Source organism: Fundulus heteroclitus, unplaced genomic scaffold, assembly GCF_011125445.2.
Source record: "Fundulus heteroclitus isolate FHET01 unplaced genomic scaffold, MU-UCD_Fhet_4.1 scaffold_78, whole genome shotgun sequence".
Taxonomy (NCBI): domain Eukaryota; kingdom Metazoa; phylum Chordata; class Actinopteri; order Cyprinodontiformes; family Fundulidae; genus Fundulus; species Fundulus heteroclitus.
In genome coordinates, this window is record NW_023397230.1 from 1,398,142 (window position 1) to 1,423,111 (window position 24,970).

General features: G+C 42.1%; 1 protein-coding gene across 1 annotated transcript in view; it reads right to left on the minus strand.

Moving 5' to 3' along the window:
* Positions 1-24,970, minus strand: part of exoc2 (exocyst complex component 2) — a gene marked incomplete at its 5' end in the record, with an annotated part of 68,210 nt that overhangs the window by 4,039 nt on the left and 39,201 nt on the right. The window contains 12 exon segments of the mRNA XM_036134246.1: positions 2,230-2,371; positions 4,217-4,333; positions 12,855-12,924; positions 13,021-13,082; positions 14,385-14,444; positions 14,652-14,732; positions 16,233-16,294; positions 17,977-18,098; positions 18,196-18,353; positions 18,459-18,527; positions 20,057-20,181; positions 20,436-20,549. Coding sequence (XP_035990139.1) covers positions 2,230-2,371; positions 4,217-4,333; positions 12,855-12,924; positions 13,021-13,082; positions 14,385-14,444; positions 14,652-14,732; positions 16,233-16,294; positions 17,977-18,098; positions 18,196-18,353; positions 18,459-18,527; positions 20,057-20,181; positions 20,436-20,549 — 1,182 coding nt within the window.

A 24,970-nucleotide genomic window follows, 5' to 3' on the forward strand; every position in this document is an offset into this window, starting at 1 on the left:
GGTGGTCATGTATTTCTCTACAAACTGAAGGTATTTAGGGCGTATTTCAACAAGGCTAAGAGTCTTTGCAGTGAAAACATACAGTTGTAAAGTCTAACTAATAAAGCAATCTTTGATATACATCTAAGCTTGGGTCAGGATTTGTACAACATGAACTTAACTCAATTTGTCAGTGCTTGAGCTGTGCAAGTTTTGTTTTTTGTTTTTTTTGCTTAAAAAACCCACTGTGAAACTTTTGCTATACACTTGAAACCAGGTATTTACACTGCATAACAATAAACTTTTTTTACATTAACTAAATGCTTGATCATTAAAGCTCTAGAGATTCTGAAAGATCACATACAGATGTCTAAACATATTTCTTTAGTATTTGGAAGAGCTGACTTTGAAACTTCATGACTTGGATCGGGGCATTGTGAAGGAATCTGCAAAATCTTTGACTTTGCAAATAATCTCTAAAAGAAAATTCCTATTTGATTTAACCTCAGTAAGTGAGGGGAAAAAAGGCAGTGTCTCTTTTTCTAACGGGGTATGTTATCTAGTTTATACTGTATTATGTTAGACAGTTTTCCTCTAGTTTGGCATGTACTACATTAATCCAAGTATTCTATTTTCAAAACAGTTAATTGAATCAATTAACTAATTATTAATTATGCTTCCTTTTCAACAAGTTAGGATAGACCCTGACCCCAAGTCATCCCCAGCAGCTGAACAAGTGGAGCCTCCTGCACAGCCTGAATGCCAAGTTTCTAAATGGACAATGGGCCTATAGTATCAGTAGCCTATAGCTAGCATTAGCTTGCACTAAATGACAAATCATGTTCATGCAGAAAAGCCATTGTACAGCGCATACAGCGGTAAAGCCAGCTGATGAAGTGAGCGGAGCTCTGCTTGGCTTGTTAGTTACGTAATAATCGGGAGGTTTCTGAAAACGGCAAATTTTCCAGACACCAACAAAACATTTACTAATTGACAAAAAAATTAGCTTTTTTTGGTGCTTGGATGGTTTCTAGAAACAGTACCCAAATAGAAGGAGAAAAACGTGCAAAAAAATTTAGTTCTGCATAATAGACCCCCCTTAAGTCCTTAAAAGAAGATTTGTCAACATTAGGTGTACAGTTTAACTTACATGAGTTTGTATTTACACACACTAATAAAATAAAGATGGTTAAAAAAATGTATAACTGAAACTTCATAGAGGCTCTGGTGATTTGGTTTCTGAAGCGCTGTAAAACCCACAACCATTTACGAACAGGTAAAATCCTATTTACAGACGTAGATGTTAAATATGACATAACTGATCCAAATAATCTTCAGTTTGCATTGCTAAAAAAACACATATTTGAACAAACGGGATAATTTAGTTTTAAATCTGTGACGTTTTCTCATAAAAGGAGCAAAAACAAATCAGAAATATTGCAAACCAAGCTGCAACTGTAATCGCGTTTTTAGCCTTTTTTTTTTTTTTCACTGAGGAAGATTCAATGCGGTTAGGGGCCGGGGGTTAATGTGCAAGCCTGGAAGGTTGAAAATATAACATCCAGTGAACTCTTGACAACGAAACAGCCAAATGCAGCAACAGAAAGAAAGTACTGAAACCGGATTTTTAATGCCTTGCAGCACCCCACACGCTTACAGGAGTCCCACACAAAGAGCAACAAGTGAAAGTATCATATCCTAGAACGGTGGTTTAGTGTCCAAAATGTTCCGCTTTCACATGTGGCCCAGGCATACAAACTCTCAGAGGCTGCAGCAAACCAGTGCAAGGCTCCCACTTGTCATTAGGAAAGGTTACGCGATAATCTGCCTGCAGCCCACCTGAAAAATCCAATAGACTCATGCTGTCTCATATCCTGTGTTTTAGGTAAACCACGTATTCTACATTCACATTCCACCTGAGTTTGGAGTGCATCTGGTGACAGAAATGTCAAAAGTAAGCCTTTACACACACCCACAGCTCCAGCATAAAGGCCATGAGAGCTTCAGGCAGAGCAGCAAGATGAAGCTTACAGTAAGCCATCAAAGAGCTGTACTCCACACATGACACATGTGAACCACAACTCTACAGATCAGAACACAGACAACAAGTTCTCATGCTACGTGACTCCTAGTGGCTCATGCATGATGCTGTCACGGTCAGTTGGTGGTTGCTGTGGGTGAATTCCCCTCTCTGACGTGAATCCTGGCTTTTATCGGGTCAAAGAAGCAACCTGGTGCTTGTCTTGATACCTGTGGGCGCCTGGCAGTCTCTCCAGTCGAAGTATCCGGCGTACATGCCGGGCTCCAGGGAGCCAGCGATCGGATCGGCTCGTCTCTCGATGTAGGCTTCGAAGAGCTTGTTGTCCAGCCCCCGAACAGCGTCCACACTCACCTGGAAGATCATGGACAGAAGTTAACATTACACACAAAACAGAAAAAATAAAACTGCCTATTCCACGAGTCCCTTAAATATCATCAGATCAATAGTTGATTTATATAGTCGCCATAAATGCAAGCGCCCCCTCTCTATTAGCTCTGCAATTATAAAGTCTAAATGTGTCAAAGGACAGAAATTATGTTTCCTGGCAGATCTTAAAATAACTTAAATATAACCACCAGTATACAAAACATCAGATTTCAAACTGTTGTTACTTAGAAAACAAACAAACAAAAAAAAAAGCAGAAATGGAAACGTGAGTAAAAACAAAATTCCGTCAATATTCCCCACACATCTGGGGTTCTTTACATGCTTGTACTTTTCAGCCATTGTGTCAAAGATTTACTGCTGTGTTGGGGATCATTGCTCTAAAGATGAACCGGTTTGGGCCAAGCTTCAACTGCTGGATGAATCACTACAATAAACAGAGGAGTTGATGGTTTACTGAATAAAAGCAACGTTCTCATCCCCGCACATCCAGCCCACATCATGTCTCTTCCACCACCATGTGTGACATGTGGTATGAGGGGTTTGTTGTGCTTCAGTCAATGCAACTTTGCAAATTTAAGTAGGTTTTTTAAGTGCCCTGTAATAAAGTTTCAAATTAAAAACGCTAATGGAGGACTGTAGAGTCTGAGATATTTAGGTCATTTTTCTCAGCAGGGCACTGTCTGACCTTGGGGTACATTTGCTGCAATGTCCACTCCTGGAAAGTTTTACACCCGGCTTCACATGGGACTAATTCTTCTGATTTTAAACCGATAAGACTTGAAATAGCTGGGAAATGCCTGTATAATAAGCAACAATGTATTAAATGGCATCATTGCTTATATATTTCTGGGAATTGTTTTTAACCTTCACATGAATGTTGCAGAAGAGCTGCTAAAAGTCCCGCTGTTACTGAGGTGGTCAGACTGATGAGGATACATTAATCAAGTCCAGTTACTAAGCAGAACTTTGCAGCTACTTTTCCCCTTAAATGCCACTGAAGGAGCAAGGTTATACTTAGTTTTTCACATAGCTGTTGCATTTAGCCTCATCATCATTTATTATGTAATCACAGTATGAAATCTGTTGTATTTTTGTACTCCTAAGTTTACATCTAAATAATGTTAAAACCCAGTAGTAAACTTAGATACATCCTTTGGATTATGTAAAATCATGTAATTTGACTTATAAGGGCTGTCTAATACATAACAATCAGCCACCAAACTTTGCATGAATGTCCGCTCTAACGTGTGAACTGTTTATTTTTTGATTGCAGGGAAATGTTAACGTTGATAAAGATATCACACCGTGCGACAGTTTTGTAACAGGCGCATCTTGGGAGTTTTCACAACCACTTTCAGAGCTATTTTCACCTTTGAGGAGTACGGTCCTCAAAGGACCCAATAAATATTCTCGATGTATTAATGCGACTCTAAATCGAGCTTTCAAAGAAAATAATGATAGACTGTTTTTACTGGAAAACCAACCGAAGACTTATTTTCTTTGTGATTCAGCCATTAGTCATTGTGAGCTGCCTTGTGAGTGAGTGTCTGTGTGAGTGAAGAGAAAGCGGTAAAAATGTGGAAATGAGCTTTGAAGACAATGACATTTACCTTTTTTTTTTTTTTTTTTTTTTTTTTTTAAATCAAGAGTCATCACTCTGCTGAGAAACAGAACCTCACTGATCAGGTTTGCTGTTAATGAGACCTCAACACTTCTTACACAGAATAACAGCGTGAATGTGCGAGCACCGAGTCCTTTGGCTGAAGTTTTAATGCTGATTTAAAAGGAGCCGTGCTTTCGGTTACTGACCCGATTGATCTTCTCTGTCCCCGTCAAGCCGTGCTTCTCGAAGTGGTCTGCCAGGTTCAGGAAGGTGCGTCTTTCCAGGTATTGGCAGTTACTGAGGATGATCAACAGGCGCTGCTCCTACAAACAAAACTAATTTTAGCTTCCATCTTCTACCATATAGCCCAAGACATTTACTTTGCACTGAGAAAGAAATATTTTAACTCACTTCTGAAGAAAAAGGACACAATAAAGCTCACAGACGATGCATGGGTAAGTAAAAAGTGAATCTCTGTAGAGAGTGATAAGCCTCATAGACCGTAAATGGCTGCAAGTTGCCCGGTTCAAATCCCACAGACTGCTACTTTGGGTCTCTGAGTAAGACACTCAGTCCCAAAACGCTTCCTGGGCGCTGCACAGTGGCAATCCAATGTTTCCCTAAGGGACGGGTTAAACGCAGAGGACAAACCAAAAGTTTGGACACACCATCTCATTCAAAAAGTTTTCTTTATTTTCATGACTGTGAAAATTGTAGATTCACACTGAAGGCATCAAAACTATCACTTAACACATGTGGAATTATATACTTAACAAAAAAGGGTGAAACAACTGAAAATATGTCTTATATTCTAGGTTTTCCACCTTTTGCTTTGATTACTGCTTCACACACTCTTGGCATTCTCTTGATGAGCTTCAAGAGGTCATCACATTGAAATGGTTTTTCACTTCACGTGTCCCCTGTCAGGTTTAATAAGTGGGATTTCTTGCCTTATAAATGGGGTTGGGACCATCAGTTGTGCAGAAGTCATGTGGATACACAGCTGATAGTCCTACTGGATAGACTGTTAGTATTTGTATTATGGCAAGAAAAAAGCAACTAAGTAAAGAAAAACGAGTGGCCATCATTACTTTAAGAAATTAAGGTCAGTCACTCCGAAAAATTGGGAAGACTTTGAAAGTGTCCCCAAGTGCAGTCGCAAAAACCATCAAGCGCTACACAGAAACTGGCTCACATGAGGAGCGCACCAGGAGAGGAAGACCAAGAGTCACCTCTGCTGCTGAGGATAAGTTCATCAGAGTCACCAGCCTCAGAAATCGCAGGTTAACAGCACCTCAGATTAGAGACCAGGTCAATGCCACACAGAGTTCTAGCAGAAGACGCATCTCTAAAACAACTGTTAAGAGGAGACTGTGTGAATCAGGCCTTCATGGTAAAATAGCTGCTAGGAAACCACTGCTAAGGACAGGCAACAAGCAGAAGAGACTTGCTTGGGCTAAAGAACACAAGGAATGGACATTGTGGAAATCTGTGCTTTGATCTGATGAGTCCAAATTTGAGATCTTTGGTTCCAACCATCGTGTGTTTGTGCGACGCAGAAAAGGTGAACGGATTGACTCTACATGCCTGGTTCCCACCGTGAAGCATGGAGGAGGATGTGTGATGGTGTGGGGGTGCTTTGCTGGTGACACTGTTGGGGATTTATTCAAAACTGAAGGCATACTGAACCAGCATGGCTACTACAGCATCTTGCAGCGGTGTGCTATTCCATCCGGTTTGCGTTTAGTTGGACCATCATTTATTTTTTTAACAGGACAATGACCCCAAACACACCTCCAGGCTGTGTAAAGGCTATTTGACCAAGAAGGAGAGTGATAGGGTGCTGCGCCAGATGACCTGGCCTCCACAATCACCTGACCTGAACCCAATCCAGATGGTTTGGGGTGAGCTGGACCGCAGAGTGAAGGAAAAAGGGCCAACAAGTGCTAAGCATCTCTGGGAACTCCTTCAAGACTGTAGGAAGACCATTTCAGGTGACGACCTCTTGAAGCTCATCAAGAGAATGCCAAGAGTGTGTGAAGCAGTAATCAAAGCAAAAGGTGGCTACTTTGAAGAACCTAGAATATAAGACATATTTTCAGTTGTTTCATACTTTTTCTTAAGTATATAATTCCACATGTGTTAATTGATAGTTTTGATGCTTTCAGTGTGAATCTACAATGTTCATAGAATATAATATATATATATATATATATATATATATATATATATATATATATATATATATATATATATATATATATATATATTCTGAAACAGTATTAACACTTCATTTGGATGTTTGCTTGCATTTTTTATAATATGGATTTATTTGTTGGATATAAATGTAAATTTAGAACTGGAAATATAATAATTATAGTGTATCAAGCGACATTAATGCTTAAATAACTATGAAGACAAAAGCAAACATGAAATCTAACTATTTAAAGCGAATTCTGAAAGATGCTGGAGAAGGAACAGATTTTCATTTACCTGATAAAAACTTGAGGTGAACGTAAATGCAAACAAATTTTAGCCAACCTATCCAGGCCTTGTTAATGTGTGTGTTTTTGTAAAACTTAACTTTTGTAAAACTTATGAGTAAGACTTATGAGTAAGATATTTACTGTAAAATCAACCTAAATTATTCTCATTTCTCACCTGCGATGGATGTAATATTCCCTATAAACAATGGGTCCTCTCCATCAACAATGTCTTATTCAAGTTTTTCTCCTTTCAAACCTAGAGGTACAGACCGGAACTACTTCAGTTCAGAGTTTTTACTTCCTGGTTCCTGAGCCAATCTTGTGAGATTTCCCATGGTTCACAAAACAGAGCATTTGGTATTTTATCTTGGCAAAAGAGCAGCAGCCTGCTAATATGGACACCAGTAAGAGAAGTAGAACAGAAACAGAACAGGATACAACATCTTAGACCTGTCATGTGTCAGTAAAAATTCAGAAGTGTTTCCCACCATTTAAAAACAGCCTATTAGATTGTTGTGATTAGCAAGCTGTTGTACCGATTTGAGACACGAGGTGTCAGTATTACTTATAGCTCCTTTAAAACAATCAGTTGCTCCAGAGTTATAACTTGCAAGGCAGGAAGGCATGTCTAAGCATGCTACCTAGCTGCACCTGTGATGGTTTTTTCTTTCTCCGCGTTTTAGCCAGAAGATCAGCAGAGGGTTTTAGTGCAACTGCAGCCCGATTGTTAATCAGTATTTGCCTACCTGTCTTTATACCACTTTGAAAGTTGCTTTTTAGTTAAAACCTTGCAAGTAAAGTATGGGCTGATTCAGCAGAGAAAAACTACGTATGGCTCAACCAAACACCTGAGTTTGGATTCAGTGAGTTTGGGGAAATAAGAGACCTAATTGGCTACGTTCACACTGCAGGTCTTGATGCTCAATTCTGATTCTTTGCCAAAAATCAGATTTTTATTGAGGTGGCCGAATAACAGCAGGAGACGTTTCACAGCAGCGCATCGTTTAAGGAGGTAATGGTGAATGTAATTGTTTCTAAAATTGTTCAATAAAGTTTTGTTTAAAAAACCCTTGAAAATAAAAAAATAAAAAACACGGATACTCACCTCTCTGGTGGGGAAGGAGCCTGAGCTTGTGCGCGAGGTTGAGAGGTTCCGACTAGAGATAGTCGGACTCACCTCGACGCACCGCTCTGGCTCCGGAACCAGTCTCCTTGAGAGGGGCTGGACATTCTTCCACTCTGGAGTTGCCCATGGTGAGAGGCGCCGAGCTGGGGTTGGCATACTTGTTGCCCCCCATCTCGGTGCCTGCACGTTGGGGTTTTCCCCGGTGAACGAGAGGGTGGCCTCCCTCCGCATCCGTGTGGGGGGACGGGTTCTGACTGTTGTTTGCGCTTATGCGCCAAACAGCAGTTCAGATTACCCACCCTTTTTGGAGTCCTTGGAAGGGGTACTGGAGAGTGCCCCTCCTGGGGACTCCCTCGTTTTGCTGGGGGACTTCAACGCTCACGTGGGCAATGACAGTGGGACCTGGAGGGGCGTGGTTGGGAGGAATGGCCCACCTGATCTGAACTCGAGTGGTGTTTTGTTGTTGGACTTCTGTGCTCGTCATGGATTGTCCATCACAAACACCATGTTCAAGCATAAGGGTGTCCATATGTGCTCTTGGCACCAGGACACCCTAGGTCGCAGTTCAATGATCGACTTTGTTGTCGTTTCATCTGACCTGCGGCCACATGTCTTGGACACTCGGGTGAAGAGAGGGGCGGAGCTCTCCACCGACCACTACCTGGTGGTGAGTTGGCTCCGATGGCGGGGGAGGAAGCCGGTCCGACCGGGCAGGCCCAAACGTACTGTGAGGGTTTGCTGGGAACGTCTGGCGGAGTCCCCTGTGAGGCGGAGCTTTAACTCCCACCTCCGGGAGAACTTTAAACACGTCCCGAGGGAGGCGGGGGACATTGAGTCTGAATGGACCATGTTCCACGCCTCTATTGCTGAGGCGGCTAGTCGGAGCTGTGGCCGCAAGGTTGTCGGTGCATGTCGTGGCGGCAACCCTCGAACCCGCTGGTGGACACCAGCGGTGAGGGAAGCCGTCAAGCTGAAGAAGGAGTCCTACCGGGCTTTTTTGGCCTGTGGGACTCCGGAAGCAGCTGATGTGTACCGGCAGTCGAAGCGGCAGGCGGCTCGGCTGGTCGCCGAGGCAAAAACTCGGGCGTGGGAAGAGTTCGGAGAGGCCATGGAGAAAGACTTCCGTACGGCTTCGAAGCGATTCTGGTCCACCATCCGGCGTCTCAGGAGGGGGAAGCAGTGCAGCACCAACACTGTTTACAGTGGGGGTGGTGTGCTGCTGACCTCGACTCGGGACGTCGTGCGTCGGTGGGCGGAATACTTCGAAGACCTCCTTAATCCCACCAACACGTCTTCCATTGAGGAAGCAGAGCCTGAGGACTCTGGGTCGGGTTCTCCCATCTCTGGTGCTGAGGTTGCCGAGGTTGTTAAAAAGCTCCTCAGTGGCAAGGCTCCGGGGGTGGATGAGATTCGCCCTGAGTACCTTAAGGCTCTGGATGTTGTGGGGCTGTGTTGGTTAACGCGGCTCTGCAGCATTGCGTGGACATCGGGGGCAGTTCCCCTGGATTGGCAGACTGGGGTGGTGGTCCCCCTATTTAAAAAGGGGGACCGGAGGGTGTGTTCCAACTACAGAGGAATCACACTCTTAAGCCTCCCTGGTAAGGTCTATTCAGGGGTTCTGGAAAGGAGGGTCCGTCGGATAGTCGAATCTCGGATTCAGGAAGAGCAGTGTGGTTTTCGTCCTGGCCGTGGAACACTGGACCAGCTCTACACCCTCAGCAGGATTCTGGAGGGGGCATGGGAGTTTGCCCAACCAGTCTACATGTGCTTTGTGGATCTGGAGAAGGCATTCGACCGTGTCCCCCGGGGGATCCTGTGGGGGGTACTCCGGGAGTATGGAGTACCGGACCCTTTAATAAGGGCTGTCAGGTCTCTGTACGACCGGTGTCAGAGTCTGGTCCGCATTGCCGGCAGTAAGTCGGACTCGTTTCCGGTGAGAGTTGGACTCCGCCAAGGCTGCCCTTTGTCACCGATTCTGTTCATAACTTTTATGGACAGAATTTCTAGGCGCAGCCAAGGTGTTGAGGGGATCTGCTTTGGTGGCCTTAGGATTGCGTCTCTGCTATTCGCGGATGACGTGGTCCTATTGGCTTCATCAGGGCTTGATCTACAGCTCTCACTGGAGCGGTTCGCAGCCGAGTGCGAAGCGGCCGGGATGAAAATCAGTGCCTCCAAATCCGAGACCATGGTCTTGAACCGGAAAAGGGTAGAGTGCCTTCTCCGGGTTGGGGAGGATGTCCTGCCCCTAGTGGAGGAGTTCAAGTATCTTGGGGTCTTGTTCACGAATGAGGGGAAGATGGAGCGGGAGATCGACAGGCGGATTGGTGCAGCGTCTGCTGTGAAGCGGGCGCTGTACCGATCCGTTGTGGTGAAGAGAGAGCTGAGCCAAAAGGCGAAGCTCTCAATTTACCGGTCGATCTACGTTCCTACCCTCATCTATGGTCACGAGCTTTGGGTCGTGACCGAAAGAACGAGATCCCGGATACAAGCGGCTGAAATGAGTTTTCTCCGTAGTGTGTCTGGGCTCTCCCTTAGAGATAGGGTGAGGAGCTCAGTCATCCGGGGAGGACTCAGAGTAGAGCCGCTGCTCCTCCACGTCGAGAGGAGCCAGTTGAGGTGGCTCGGGCATCTGGTCAGGATGCCTCCTGGACGCCTCCCTGGAGAGGTGTTCCGGGCACGTCCCACCGGGAGGAGACCCAGGGGAAGACCCAGGACACGCTGGAGGGACTATGTCTCCCGGCTGGCCTGGGAACGCCTTGGGATTCCTCCTGAGGAGCTGGCCCAAGTGGCTGGGGAGAGGGACGTCTGGGCCTCCCTACTGAAGCTGCTACCCCCGCGACCCGACCCCGGATAAGCGGAAGACAACGGACGGACGGACGGACGGACGGATACTGGCGGCCATCTCTCCTTGCTATTATTAGAAAACCGTTGAGCAATGAGATCCGACAACAATAACACCACATCATAGCAAGATGAAGTAAGGTGAGAACAAAGCAGCACAGAATGGTCTTTAGTGTAGCGCCAACAGCTACCATTGTGTGTGGATGTGTAGATGTGTAAACCCCGATGCATATTCAAATTAGTACCACATTTGGAAGTGACACAGATTTTGGGGAGAAAAGATCGGAATTGGGTCGCATTTCCCTGCAGTGTGAATGTAGCCTATGTTATCTGGCTGAATGCTACCAGAATCTTACAGACAGGCTTGGCTCATCGATTCTTTTCCCCTCTGGGTGGCAACGTTTGTCCTGGCCTCTTCCTTCTCCTGATTTCATTCTCGTCACTGGAAAAACTGACGTATAAAATAAACGTCCGCTTTTTAAACTCCAGTTGAAGCTGGAGATCATCGCTACTACTTTTATACATATTTTAGACATGGAAATGCATAGAAATACAATTTGTGAGCTACAAGTCTCAACACAGCTGACAAAGAACAGTTAAAACATAAGCATGTAGACCTCTTTTAAACTAGGAATTAAAATAGTTTTAAGGTTCTGTCACACAGAACCTCATCAAGCAACGTATCTGGAGGAGCTGCAGAGACACAAAGCTCAGGTGGGAGAATCTGTTGATAGGAAAACTATTAAGTTGTCAATTTCACAAATCTGACCTGTGTGAATGAGTTGGAAATTAAGAAAACTATAGAAAGAAAGACATAAGTCCTGTTTGCAGTTAACCATAATGTAGAGGGTGCAGCGTTAAAGAAGTTGCTCTGGTCAGAAGAGACCAAAATTGAACCTTTTGGCCTACATGCAAAATACTATGTGTGGTGTAAATTACCGCTGCTTATCACCATGAAAACAACTCCCCCATGGGGAAACATGGTGGTGGCAGCATCATGTTGCAGGGATGCTTCAGCTGGGACGGTGAAATTGTCAACGTGGACTGGAAGATGGATGGAGATAAATAAAACGGAGCACTGGGAAAAAAAATCTCTTACGGTTGCAAATGACTTCAGACTGTCAACATCCAGAACTAATTTCAATTTAAAAAAAAGACAGAAAAGTTGAGGTTCCAGATGTGCACAGCTGGAAGAGACATGCCCCAAAGGAACTGCAGCTGTTACAGCAGCAAAATCAGGTTCTAAAAAGTATTGAATAAAAAGAAAAATACACGTCATACATTTAATAGATTTTACTTTGGGGGGAAAAAAACATTGGAAAATGTATAATTTTTCTTCTACTTCACAGCTATGCTGGGTGTTTTTCTCTCTAAAATGTGCTGTAGTTATAATGTAACAAAATGTTCCAGATTTCAAGGCATGGGAATACTATTCTAGGGCACTGTACTTATCCCTAGTCATTCACGCTCCCCGTTACACCAGTGAGACATATTCGGATTGGGATACATTGAATTATACTTGTTTTTTAATATTATGGGAGTGCTTGTCTGGGATTAATCTAAATTATGTCCTGTCCTACTAGAACTGGCATATCTTTACATCAATGTAAACTCAATGGCCTCCAAAAAAAAGCCTACATGCAGATACAAACACCCTAAATAACCAAGGCTAGCTCTTAGAAATAGAGCGATGACTGAGTGATTAGCTTATGTTGCGCCAACCACAAAACCAGGCGTCACTCGCAACACTTTTGCTTTTCATGCTTTTTTTCAGCAGAGACAAGTGACTTCAGTGGGCTACAGAAACCTGATATAATGGTTGTCAGATTTACACCCCTACAGGGTTTTTAGTTGGTCGTTTTTTACTCTCAAAATTCAATCAAATGCAATTCAATTTTATTTATATAGCGCCAATTCACAGCACATGTCATCTCGGGGCACGTTACAAAGTCAAAAAATAAGAACAAAGATAAAAATATGAGTGAAATCAGTCTTTACTCTGGTCATCCACTATACAGCTCAGCTGCCAAACTCCCGCTACTCACATTCGGGGTGGGGAAACCCCTCCTGCACCTTGCTCCATTTCCCTTTACCAGAAGCACCCCGTACCCTGCTCTTCCTCCCATCCTCCTCCCCTGCATTTTAACCCCCCACCCCACTACCACCACCAACAACTCAACCAAGTTACAGGAAACAAGGACGTATCTGCTGCTTGTCCACAACCAGGAAACAGCCTGATAAGATTTTTGTGGTTCCAGTGACTGAGATGTGTGTTTGTCTAGTTGTGTTCGAGCGAGATCCCACGCTCGGGTGACGCTGCCATGGCGCAGGCTGGCTGCAGGATTTCAGGCTATTAAAACCCAATGGAAAGAATAACGAAGCAGCGCTTACGGATGTTGGAGTGAATCCCTCCTGGATGCTGGAATAGCGATCTGGAGAGGACAGGTCCACTGAAATGTTGCTGCATCAACACAGGAGACGTTTCTTTTTCAGAGGCGACCACAATAAACAGAGAGTAGAAAAAAAACACGGTAAAAAAAATCTTAAAAGTACTTACTGAGGTACATAAAAGTCTTCGTCGGCCTTCGTGCTCAGCTGCTCCAAACAGTTTATAAAAACCTAAGGTGAACACATGGAGATCCACGTCACTTCCACAAACATCAAAGCTTTGATATCCAGTCTTATAAGTTATGGTGAATGAAAACATGCCCAGCTGTAACAGATGTAATCGTTTAAAGTAAAAATTATGCAATATCAAGTTTGTTAGCCCTTAAATACATGTGGTTGTGTATTTGGAGTCGCTAGGAGTGCAGAAGATTTTAATTTTGTCTGTCCAGGTGCTGCGTAGTTAACTTCATATTCTCTGTGGGTCATGTTCTTCAAGCCGTTCAGTTTTCTCTGTTCTCTATTATGTTTATTTGAACAATTATGTCACAGTTTTTGCTGCAGAGCCGGCAAACAAGGTCATGGAGTTCTTGCTTACGTATGTAGTGACTTTTTTAATTAAATTTTTTTTTTTTTTGCTGCAATTTTGTAGTCTAAGCTGAAGGATGCGGAAGTGACAAGTGCATAAGGATAAATGTTCAGATGTTGAGTGTATGAACCCACACAATTCATTACATCGTGAGAAGTGCCTCGTTTGCATTTAAAGAGACAGCACCAAAACGAGTTGCACCTCGAGTTGAACTGGAGTAAAAAAGTGACATTGGAGCAACAATAAGAAGGAATTCAGACCAAAACCACCAAAACTGGATGATCTCAATGTGGAAAGGAAGGATTTAAAAGCATGATAAGTTCCCTTTAATTTGTTCTGGTCATAAAAAAATAATAGATTTGTACATTGGAAAAACAAAATAGAGGAAAGTTGGGGTTTGATGCCTTTTTTGTCTTTGTGTCATTTTTATTTTTCTATTTCACTTGGTTTGCTGGAATTGGTCAACATTGTCTTTAAATGTTGCGGTAGGATCATTGCGACACGTCCATCTTGGCTGGTAGAAAGGTCAATATTACAAGGTGTCATTTTTTTTTTTAAGTTTTAAATTTGTATCATTTTATTAAAAGATTACCGTCCCTGCTGTGTGTGTTATAAGGAAGTCTCCTTTGTGTTGGCTGGACTGGGATTTTTTTTTTCTTTTTCTGGTGTTTTTTTTTTCTGGTGTTTTTTTTCACTCAATATCTTGAGTGAAAATATTTTGAGAAACAAAAAACAATGTCTAGGATTCATGTTTTTAAAAAACATGTGGCATTTTGCTCCAACCCACATGTCAATGCACAACTGTGGAGGGGTGTAAAGAAAAAAAGGATAAAATGTTTTACCCAAACTGCAAACAGTCATCTTCTGCTCATGTTTAGAAATCTGTCTCAAATCATACAGGAAATGAGTCTAATAAAAGTAAATGTGTGTTTTTAAACCCACTTTACCTTCATGATGCTCACGCTGAGCTCTGTTGCCTTGTCCTGGACCTGTTCTAACTGCAGCACCTGAAAGATAAAGAGGAAACACAGCAAGGCTTGACGTAATTAAATCACTTTGAGTTTAGTTTGTTCGGTTCAGTAGTACTTTGTTTGATTTTCTGTTTCCTCCTAAAATATAGCCCTAGGTCAATTAGATGGGTTTTCACAGGATTAAATGACATGACAGACCTTTGGGGGATTTCAAAACTCACTTTAACTGCAGTCAAAACCTACATTGATTTCTCCTGGTTTGATTTCCAGCGGCTCTTTCAGCGACTGCAGCATCTGGATCATGCAGTGTTCAAACTTGGAAGGCTGGAAAAAGCGTCAAAGACAAAACATGTGAGAAGCACTTAGGAACATGGGGTGAAGAATAATGAACTTAAAATTCAGGCTGAGGGTGCACTTTACTTTCAAAACTAAAGAGTAATTTCTACTGAAAGTACTAAACAGTACTTACGGCATGGTCATTTTACACTACTAACTAAACGAACTTTGACATTTAATATGCTAACTGAGGCATGTAGAGTCTGAGCTTTTCGGTTTTCTACAATTTGCATTGCATGGTCTGATGTCGGGGTGTATTTTCTGGGAACCTGTGAATAACATTTCTCTATGTAAAACACTGAACACAGATCAATTTGCAGCATCTACCACTTCTCTCACTGCAAAAACAGAACTAGAAATAAGTAAAATGTTCTAAAAATTAGTGTATTTGTCCTTGATTTGAGCAGGTAAATAAGATGATTTGCCAATGGAATAAGATTTTTGGACTTAAAACAGGAACAATTAATCTCCATCATCTTATTTCAAGTGCAGTATGTCTAATCTTATATTAGGGGTCAAAATACTCATTCCATTGGCAGATGATCTTATTTACATGCTCAAATCAAACATAAATACGCTAACTTTAAGAATATTTTACTTATTTGTAGATCCGTTTTGGCAGTGCTATGACCGCTGCTGATGTCTTCAGCTTTGTTATAAAACACAGATGTTGGCTTCAGAGCTGCAAGCTTTCATTTAAGTGACATATTGGAAAGAAGTTAAGGATCAAACTTGTTTTTTTTCTTCAGACATAGCTCTTGCTTTTCAAACAGCTTGTCTTAATGACCTTCCTGACTCTGTTAGATTACTGTGATGAGGACAACATATACACACCTGCCACTTGATTCTATATGTTGGATGACTATCAGGGAGCATTACGGTTCATAATAGGGTATAAATCTCTCACTCATGACTGTACTTTATATTTTCAGGTTTACTGGCCATAGTTTTTAATCCGTAGATTAAAACATTGTTACATTTTTATCTATAAAGCTGTCCTTGGATTGGTCCCGCCTTATGTCACTTCAGACAGTCCAGCCATTGACTTTGTTCTCAGGACTTTAAGCCCTTCGATACAACAGTCAGAACTGGGAAAAAAAATAGCATTTTCTTGCTCTGCCTCGTCAACTTGGAACCATCTGCAGCAGGATCTGAAACTATTCATGTTGGTTCCTCTGGAACAATTTTAATTTATTTTAAGAAAAATAGAGAAATCTTCCTATGAAACTTGCTTTGATTTTTCTGCCACATTTTAATGTCTTACTTATTTGTACGGTTAATGTCCTATGTACAGTTTGGCAATTACATTATTTGATTCAATTCAAAGCTACTAAATTAAATTAAATCACATTTAGATCAGATTAGATTCTATTAGATATTATGCACTAATAAAATATAGGGTTAAACTGATGTTAAAAAAGTAAAGACTGTCTAAATCTTTTAGTTCTGTTAGCCCGGGAACTGCTTGGTGTAGTAACACATTCTTACCAGACTGGTGATTCCCTCGTTATCTACAACCCAATCTTCCTTCCCGGCAAGCCTCTTCACATCTAAACGGGGAAGAAACAATACGGAAGTCACAATAAATAATTTACCGAACATGAATCCCTTATTAATACAGGGTGATAATAAAAACAGAGAATTCAGTGTTTCTGAAGAGAAACCACACAATGTCAAGAAAAATCCAACTTTCTGCACACGACCACAGTTTGTTTGGTGGTGTGTGCGAGCGGTGGGACACGAGTGTAGGGAGTTCAGCGAAAGCCAGTCACTCTTCTCAAAATGACCATACCTAACCACAAGTGAAACTGAACATGTCTGGTTTTGGTCTCATAACACTTTCTCCATTATAACCCTGGAGGTTGCAGGAGGTAAATGCATCCTGACCACCAAATAATCAATGCAGGAAATTCAGGGTATTTATCTAGAACATAAGTACCGCAGAGTTCTTGGATTGCGGCAGAGTCAAAATTGAACAGCTAAGTTAGGCCAGCGAGTTACATCTGTCTAACTAGAAAACACACCCATGCGTCTGATTACATATTTCATGCATGCACATAAAGCAATTTGAGTTTCTTTAAATTATATTTATTCTCTTTTACAAAATATTTCTGTTACTGCTTTACATCCATGAACAGACAGGTAATTTGCTTCAGTTTTAAGTGACTTCTTTATTTAATTTCTGCCTTGTGTTTTTGTATGTAAATTGTTGCAGTAAAGTATGCGTTTATGAAATAACTTCTCAAGGTGTATGAAAACTTTGCAAAGATTCCTAATGCAATATAATACAGTTTTCTTTAGGATTTTGGTCTGGAGACTGACAATGGAAGGAGGAGGTCTGTTGAGCCATTTTTATGCTTACATGTTCGGCATAATTATCCTGCTGATGGATCCAACGATAACACTATTTCAGTTTATTGGTGGATGCTAACAGATTTCTATTAATAATCTATAAGCTTCATTATGTGTCTGGCACTCTGACCGTGTTCCCTTTGGAAAACAAACAGGCCTGCAGCATCACAGATCCCCTGCCATACCCAACAGTGGGAAGGAAGTGCTTTTACACATTTTCATCCTATTGTTTTACATCAGAGCCGACTTTATTACCTCCTCTGCACTGCAAACACACCAAAATAAACTTGAATACACCATCTGAAACCAGGTGTAAAATCTCAACGTATGCGATAATCACATCCAAACTGATAAATCCCAAAACAAGAGAGAAAAAGCAGCCATTTTTTCACATTGGGTCCGAAAACATGAAGTGAATTCAAATAAATTATTCTTAAAAAAAATGCATTCATCCTCACCAAAATCCACTTTTCCATTGATAGAAGAGGATGCCATTCTTATTTTGTTTTACAATAATAGCTGTGGGAATGTGCCGTGCTGTTTTTTTCCTCCACAGTTATATTATCTGACTGTGCATACATTTCATTGTGCGATAAATGCATTTTCCCTAAATAAATAAATAAATAACACTGTCAAAATTACTTCAGGGGTTAAAGTAAAGGGCACTTGTGGACTGCAGCTGCTGTAAGTGTTGCACCAAATTGCATGATCAGAAACGTGTGCAGTGTTGCTGCAAAGTTTAATAAAAAAAAAAAAAAAAAAGATGGAAACTGTGTCCTCTCTCAGACATGAAGCTGACACGATCAGATGAAGACGGTTTAAAGGGGAACACTTCTCCAGTCATTTTCCACAGCTTCCAACCCAGTGGAGCCTGTCTCACCTTCTGCCGTATGGAGCAGAGTCACCATCACGCAATGGACTCTCAGCTCCAGCAGCAGATCCTGGATCACCTGCAGCAAATCGTTTGGGATTTCCAGAGTGGACAGCGCCTCGTGGCAACCCCTGCATGAGAGATTAGACAAACCGACAGCGTGACATTAATAACGTGGCACAGAGGAAGTCCCAACCGTGACCGAGGCAGAAAACTCAGGGTGAGAACCTGACAGTGTGGATGATCTGAGTGAACCAGGCTCCGGTTAGCTCCGTCTTGTCCTCCCAGCCTCCATAAACATTAAGCTCTCCTTGTGGCAGAGTGGTGGGGAGGAGAGCGCCGCGAATCAGCTTCACAAGCCTGTTTGTCAGCTCCTCAATCATTTTCTATAAGAAAGTAAAATAAACCAAAGAAAACATGTTAAAAAACAAAACAAACCTCACGTGATTTACAAAAAGGGCTGAATTCTAAGTAAACTAAGAGCTTCGTACCTTAAAGTCATTCTGTCGCTGTCTGGCATTCTTCTTGGACTTTTCCACATGGCCAGATTTCTCTCCAGTCTGCAGGGGAGAAAAAAAAAAATCTAGTTTGAAAAACACTTAACATTTTCTTAGGTAGATGAAGTCTATTAAGTTAGTGTAACATTTTCTTCTTTTAAACAGCGGTACCCACTGACGGACGCAGAGAGGATAACTTTCCAGTTTATTTCGCCAGCCGGGAAAAAATATATTGTTTTACACGATTTAGCATCTGGAACAGTTTACAGTGTTTTCGATGACATCACTGAGCCTTTTCTGGTTTAGTTTTGGTAAACACCCTTTGAGGTTTGGAACGAGGAAAAAAAAAAAATTTCTGGTAACATTATTGTTCCTGGAAACTCATCAAAAAATGACATGTCCATCAACAGACACGTATCCCCAGCAACATCATCCCGCTGCCATTGGAGGACCACGAAGCCTACCCGGATTAGAAGGGAGTAAATTCATTGTGTGCCTTGGAGGAAAAACCCTGTGTGTAGCTGAAGACTACTACCATACAACAACCTAAACACACCATCCCCACCCCAAAACATGGTGGTGGCAGAATCATCCTGTGGGGAAGCCAGCCTTCAGCAGGGTCAGGGGTCTCCATAACAAGTCATTACACCTTGCACCAACTTGACAAAGTTTTTACGGCGGATGCCCTTCCTGCTGCTTTTGGGATTCGAACCCGGGTCCCCCATATCAAAGACGTGGACTTAGCAGGACGATTAGATGCATGGATAGAAGTTTGATTTTATAAATGTGCAAAGCTGGTAAAAATACTATAGAAGACACGAGACGACAACCACAGTGAAACCTGGTTCTGAAATTGACTCTGGTTTAGAGCCACAGCGTTAAAAGGATGTTTATTGACTTTTTTTAAAACCACACATTCTCATGATTTCGAATCAATATTAAATCTTAAAAAAAAAAAAGTTCAGTTTCAGCAGTTTTAAAAAAAGAATGTGTTTGCTGAAAGAGAAGCAAATCTGCTGTTTTTAATTCTGCAGCTAATGCAACAAGAGTTGCACGGAAAACACTTTTCCTGGCCAATACCAATTTCTGGTTTTCTTTCAGGTCTGGCCTGCCAATTACCATGTTGACCCATTACGATATTTAGTTTTGATTCCAAGGACTAAAACAGTCCAGGTTATCTCTGCTTTATAAACATCCACAATTATCAAAGGGAGCCTTATTGTAAAGTGTACACCATGACACAAAGTAGAATATTACATGGTACAGAATTACGTTTTCAAATGCTTATTGAGCTTACAAGGTTGTACTTTACACTGAAATATTTAGTAAAGCAACTCTAGATAAAATTTATAGAATTTGAAATGCTTTAGCCAAATATAGATTTGGCTCACTTTTTGGCAAGAAACCGGTCAGTTTTGTCTCTTTTTTGTCTCTTTTTAGCCCTTTATTAATGCAGTTATTAAGGAGTTATAAAGTGTTTACAGATTAGTTAATAACATCTACAAACCATTTATAAGCATCTACAAAGGGAGCCTTATTGTAAAGTGGTACCAATGTTCCTTCTCCCTCTAGGATGCTTCTGAAGTGTTTACCTCGCTAAAAAGACTTCCATTTACGTAGGAGATCCACAGCTTCCAGAAGTTTGGCAGCTGACCGATCACAACGTCTGAGAGCTTCTCCACGAACTGCACCTGCTGTGGGGTTTCAGAACGCCACGCTGCAAGAAAGAAAAGCTTTTATCACACAAACTCAAAGCTGTGTCATGATGTGTGGGTAATTGCACAACAAATACCTTCCTGGAAGAAACACATTTTTTTTTCTTTTTTGTTTGCTTGTGGTCTTACTGTACGGGCTGATAAGAGGAGATTCCCCTAAGCATGGTACATGACAGAAAGTGTTACGCGTAAACATCAGCGCAGCGGCAGGGAAGCCCCTCCGCGGCACCGTGTCTGCGGGTGATTTTGCACTCACTGCTGGGTCGCACCGAGCGCAGACTGCCCCCTCTTTTCAGAGACGCCGAGTGGCCGAGCCTGCCGAGCGCCGCCAGACGGGTATCCCCCTCCAGATCCAGAGCGCCGACACCCACTGACGGACACAGAGAGGATAAAAAAACACATGCTTCAGATATCAAATAATCAAATAAGCCATATTCCTAATTCCACATTCCTCAATAAGCTGAGCAGGTTTTCACACCAAACAAGCCTTCCTTGGCTTGTCTTTATTTATGTTCTGATCCAGACCCACAGCTTGGACAATGTCCACGTTCTTTTTTTTCAGGGACGGGGGCTTTGCAAGTGCAAGGGGTGAAGTGGGTTTGAGCCATCCACGCCGTTTCCCCGCTTGCAGCCAACAGAACACATCCACAAGATGGCAACAGCGAGCCGTGCAACTGCACCGCGCGATGCGGCTTTTGCAGCCGCGTGGACCTATCCCGTTTAGTGACATAACTTTGGGGAAATTAATCTGGACCAAAGCTTAAAAGTAACAGCGGGAGGGGTGAAAGTTACCAAACAGGAATGAAAGTGAAACAGCGGCGGAGCCAAGAATGGAGCAAAATCTGCTGCAGTGAAAATGAAACTCGGGAGAGAGGTTCGTGCAAACGCTGCAGAACGCCTACATGGAGTTTGTCTAAACGAAGGGAGACGGATGGCCACATTTCCAAAACATGTGTCTGACACACACACACACTCAGAGAAAAGTGCACCAGTGACTCATAGGCTGAATGCAGTGTGCTACAAAGCATTGAGAAATCCCCCAAACAGAGCAGCAAATGTGGTTTAGATGGCCGTGCACACAACACAGCAGCCTAGAAAATGTAAGGAAATTCTCATTTGAGTCAGACTACCTGTAAACATCTCTCTCTCTCTCTCTCACACACACAGACACACACACATCCACACTCAGCCTATATGGAGCAAAACAGAGTGCGCCTTTTAGGTTTTCCTGTCTTCTTCAAGGGATGAGAGCAGCTGTTGATCACAGGTGGAAGTCTGCAGGATTGAATCTGTGTTTGCATGGCAATAATATGTGGCCACTTCTCAAAATTTAAAAGGTCAAAACTTGCGTTTCCGCATTTAAAAAAAAAAAAAAAACTTTACATAAACCTGAATGTATTTTATTGGCCAACACAAATAAGTTCATAGTTTTAAATGGGAAGGAAATCATATGGTATAGCATGTATTTTTTTCAACACATGAAAATCAGACTGTGATATGCATTTGTATTACCTTGATACCCCAAAATGAATAAGAAAAAAAAGGAAAGAATACGACACAATTGTGACACCAAGACATGATATTCTGGCATTATTCCCAGAATCTGTCAAGACAGCAACTATGGGGGAGCTGCAGATATCCACAGCTCGGCAAAAAAAGCTATTGCCATGACAGGTAATAATTTTGCACTGCACAAATTCTGCCTTTATGAACGGTGGCTGGAGCAGACATGGCCCTAAACGCACCATGAACACACCACCTGGAAGCAGCCATATTATTATGTGGGAATGTTTTTAATCCGCAGGGACGAGGAATAGGTTGGAATTGGGTGAAGCTGATGGGAAAATGCATGAAACTAAATACAGAACAATCCTACAATCCTGTAGTAACGCACACGACTCTTGTGAAAAAAAGTGTGAAACCTAAGCACACATTTTTTATCCACATCACAATTATGCATTGTTTGTGGTAGTTTTTCACATAAAATCCAAGTAAAAGATACTGGTTGCCCCATGCAAAAAGGTGAATAAATTCAAAGGTATAAATATGGAGCTTTTAGTCCTGATGCAATGTTGACAAAAAGGGAAAATTTCAACTCCAAGTCTCGCTTCTAAATGTCTTGCTAAAAAAAATGTTCAACCAATTTTCTAAAAAACCAACAACGTTCCTACATAAAATATCCCGCTGACTGTATCGATGTTGGTAAAAGTGTTATTTGAGCAGTTTGGTTCATAAATGGTTTGGGCCAACTTGAATCAGGCGGCAGAAATGGGGGTTAGCTGGAAGCGTTTAGTCATTTTGCTGCTCTGCTTTTTCACAAGAACGATTTTCCCGTTTATGGTTTGATAAAGATGGATGGCTCCATTTCGCATTTAGAACAACTAAATGAGCGATTAATGGAGCGACACAAACGGCAGCATGGCCCTTGGTCTCTTAATCTTGACTCAGAAGCACAGGAGATTGGGGGGGGAGGGGGGGGGGGGTCAGCTATTGCAGATACAACTAACCCATCAAAGACAAATAATGATCCCTGCCATGTGTGATTGAACGTGATTCAAGGCGGAAGAGGAAGCAGCCAGTAGAGGGGATGGTGGAGGCACCCCTCAGAAGGGGGAATGTGGCAAGGTGAGCAAGGCGGGGAGGAAGAGTGGGGTCAGGGGAAAGAGGTGGATGTGGTTAGGTGATGATGGCCGTTCAAGCGCTGGCTGGGTGGGGAGACGTTTCAGGAGGCTTCTCACAGTTGAGACGGTAAACAGCAAACCAGGTGTGTGTGAGTTGGGGGGGGGGGGGGGGGGGGGAACTGAGCAGAGGAGAGGCTTGTCTAAACTCTTGAATATTGGTTCTCTGCAACTTTATGAAATTCAAAGAAATTAAAATCAAGACCTAAAATCTTAAAATGCTTCAAGAAAGCACAAAAAACAACCTTTATCCAGAATTTCAAATGTGGAAAGCATAAATAAAAAATCACACTCCACGCAAATGTGATTCATACAAATCAAAGCTGTAAAGGAACATGTTCAGACTAACACTTTTCTCAGTGGGGTTAATCAATCAATCAATCAAGCAGTTTTCCACGATCCATATGTTGCAGAAAGTGCTTCACAAGCTAAAATACAAGCAAAAAGATGCTGAGACAAAATAGATAAAATATAAAAACTTATTGGAAAAAAACAGGATAAAAAGAGGTAGGTTGCTAGGTTAATAATAATTTCTGTAAATTTCTTTAAAGGGGCAATAAGGGATATTTCACCACTAGGTGGTGCTTGAGCACTGTCTGTAGACCTTTCCCTTCTCACGGGTCACCCTCTTTGCACATATCTGTATAGAATTAAAAACACAGCAAGACAGCATCACCTTTTGGAGGAACATTTCTAGTCGAGAAGTAAGTAACTCAAAACTTTATAATGCCGTTAGCAAGAGAACATTTTGATCTGCTGTTGTGCTCTCCGCCATGTTGCTCCAAAGCTGCGCTGCTCTGACGGTGGTATTTTAGGGCAGGGACGGGCCAAGCCCTGAGTGGCAGCTGTTCACATGCACGTACATGCACGCGCGCACATGTTCGTGCAGTAGCGTGTAAAAAAGAGACTGGAGAACAACGCCATAGTTCATCTGAAATATTACCTTTTGTTTTTCACATCATTATTTTGTAGTTCTTTCTAAAATATTGAGATTTTGCTTATTACTCCTTTAATTGAAGAGCCCCCCCCCCCCTCGAACTGAACAGAGTTCACTCTGGCAACTATTAAAATGTATTTTTAACTGGAACCCTCTGCTGTAATTAAAAAAAAAACTATTGAGGGAAAAATCTTGGCTACTTCATATGGAAAGTGATTCCTTTTTCTCCTGAGTGCAGGAATCTTTTGTCTGCTATGTGCGTGCTGCTGGATCAGCCGGTTACAAACACACACGTTTCCTTTTTCTAAATGACCAAGCATTTTCCTCTTGCTTTAAAACCTACAAAAAATAAAAACCTTAAAGATTCATGTCTAAACTATCAAGTTGCCTCTGAACCTCATCAGGTACGAGTCAGACAGAAAAAAAATGTCTGTCTGCTTTTTGATAATCTTTTTGAAATTTAAGTTTAAGTTGTTGTAAAACTACAGTTAGTGCATCAAAATAAGCTCGATGCCAGATTCCCCAGATCAGCAGCTCTTTATTTTAGTCCAATCGCCTTAAATGAAGGACAAACAAAAGTTTTAATTATTCTTGGGAGGTTTGCCTACAGTCTCAGAATGATTATATGTACATATAAGAACTATAAAATGCCATTCCTGTATATTTGTTTCAATGGACTTTTAAAAAAAACTATAATTTTTAGTTTGCATGTGAATTTTGGAATTCCATGACACTTGAAGTGAATAAGCAGAAAATAAGCCAAGCCCCAGATCCATCAAGTCAGACTCCCGGAAATCGCTGTTACCCTTAGCATTAGACATGTTTACGTTCCAGCTGTACAATGTGAAGCAGCCCCCTCTCTAGCAGCGTTTTCCTGCATGTTTGTTGTCTGAAGTGTGGTCGGAGAGAATCGCTCGTCTTCCTGAGCGGACGGTTTCACATCCCCATTTTTTCTGACGGATGATTTTAACAGAAGAACAGCTTAATTGGGGTTAATTGTTCCAATCCATCTGTGAGCCGTGTGTGAGGCAGAAGGAGAGCGTTTGTGTGTGCGGCAACATGTCAGGCCCTGAACCCAAAGCCGAAGCCAGCCCTGCCTCGCTTTCATCTTATTCGTATGCTCGTGAAAAAATAAACACCGAGCCATGAACAGAACGGCCTGGAGGGTGGTGACGA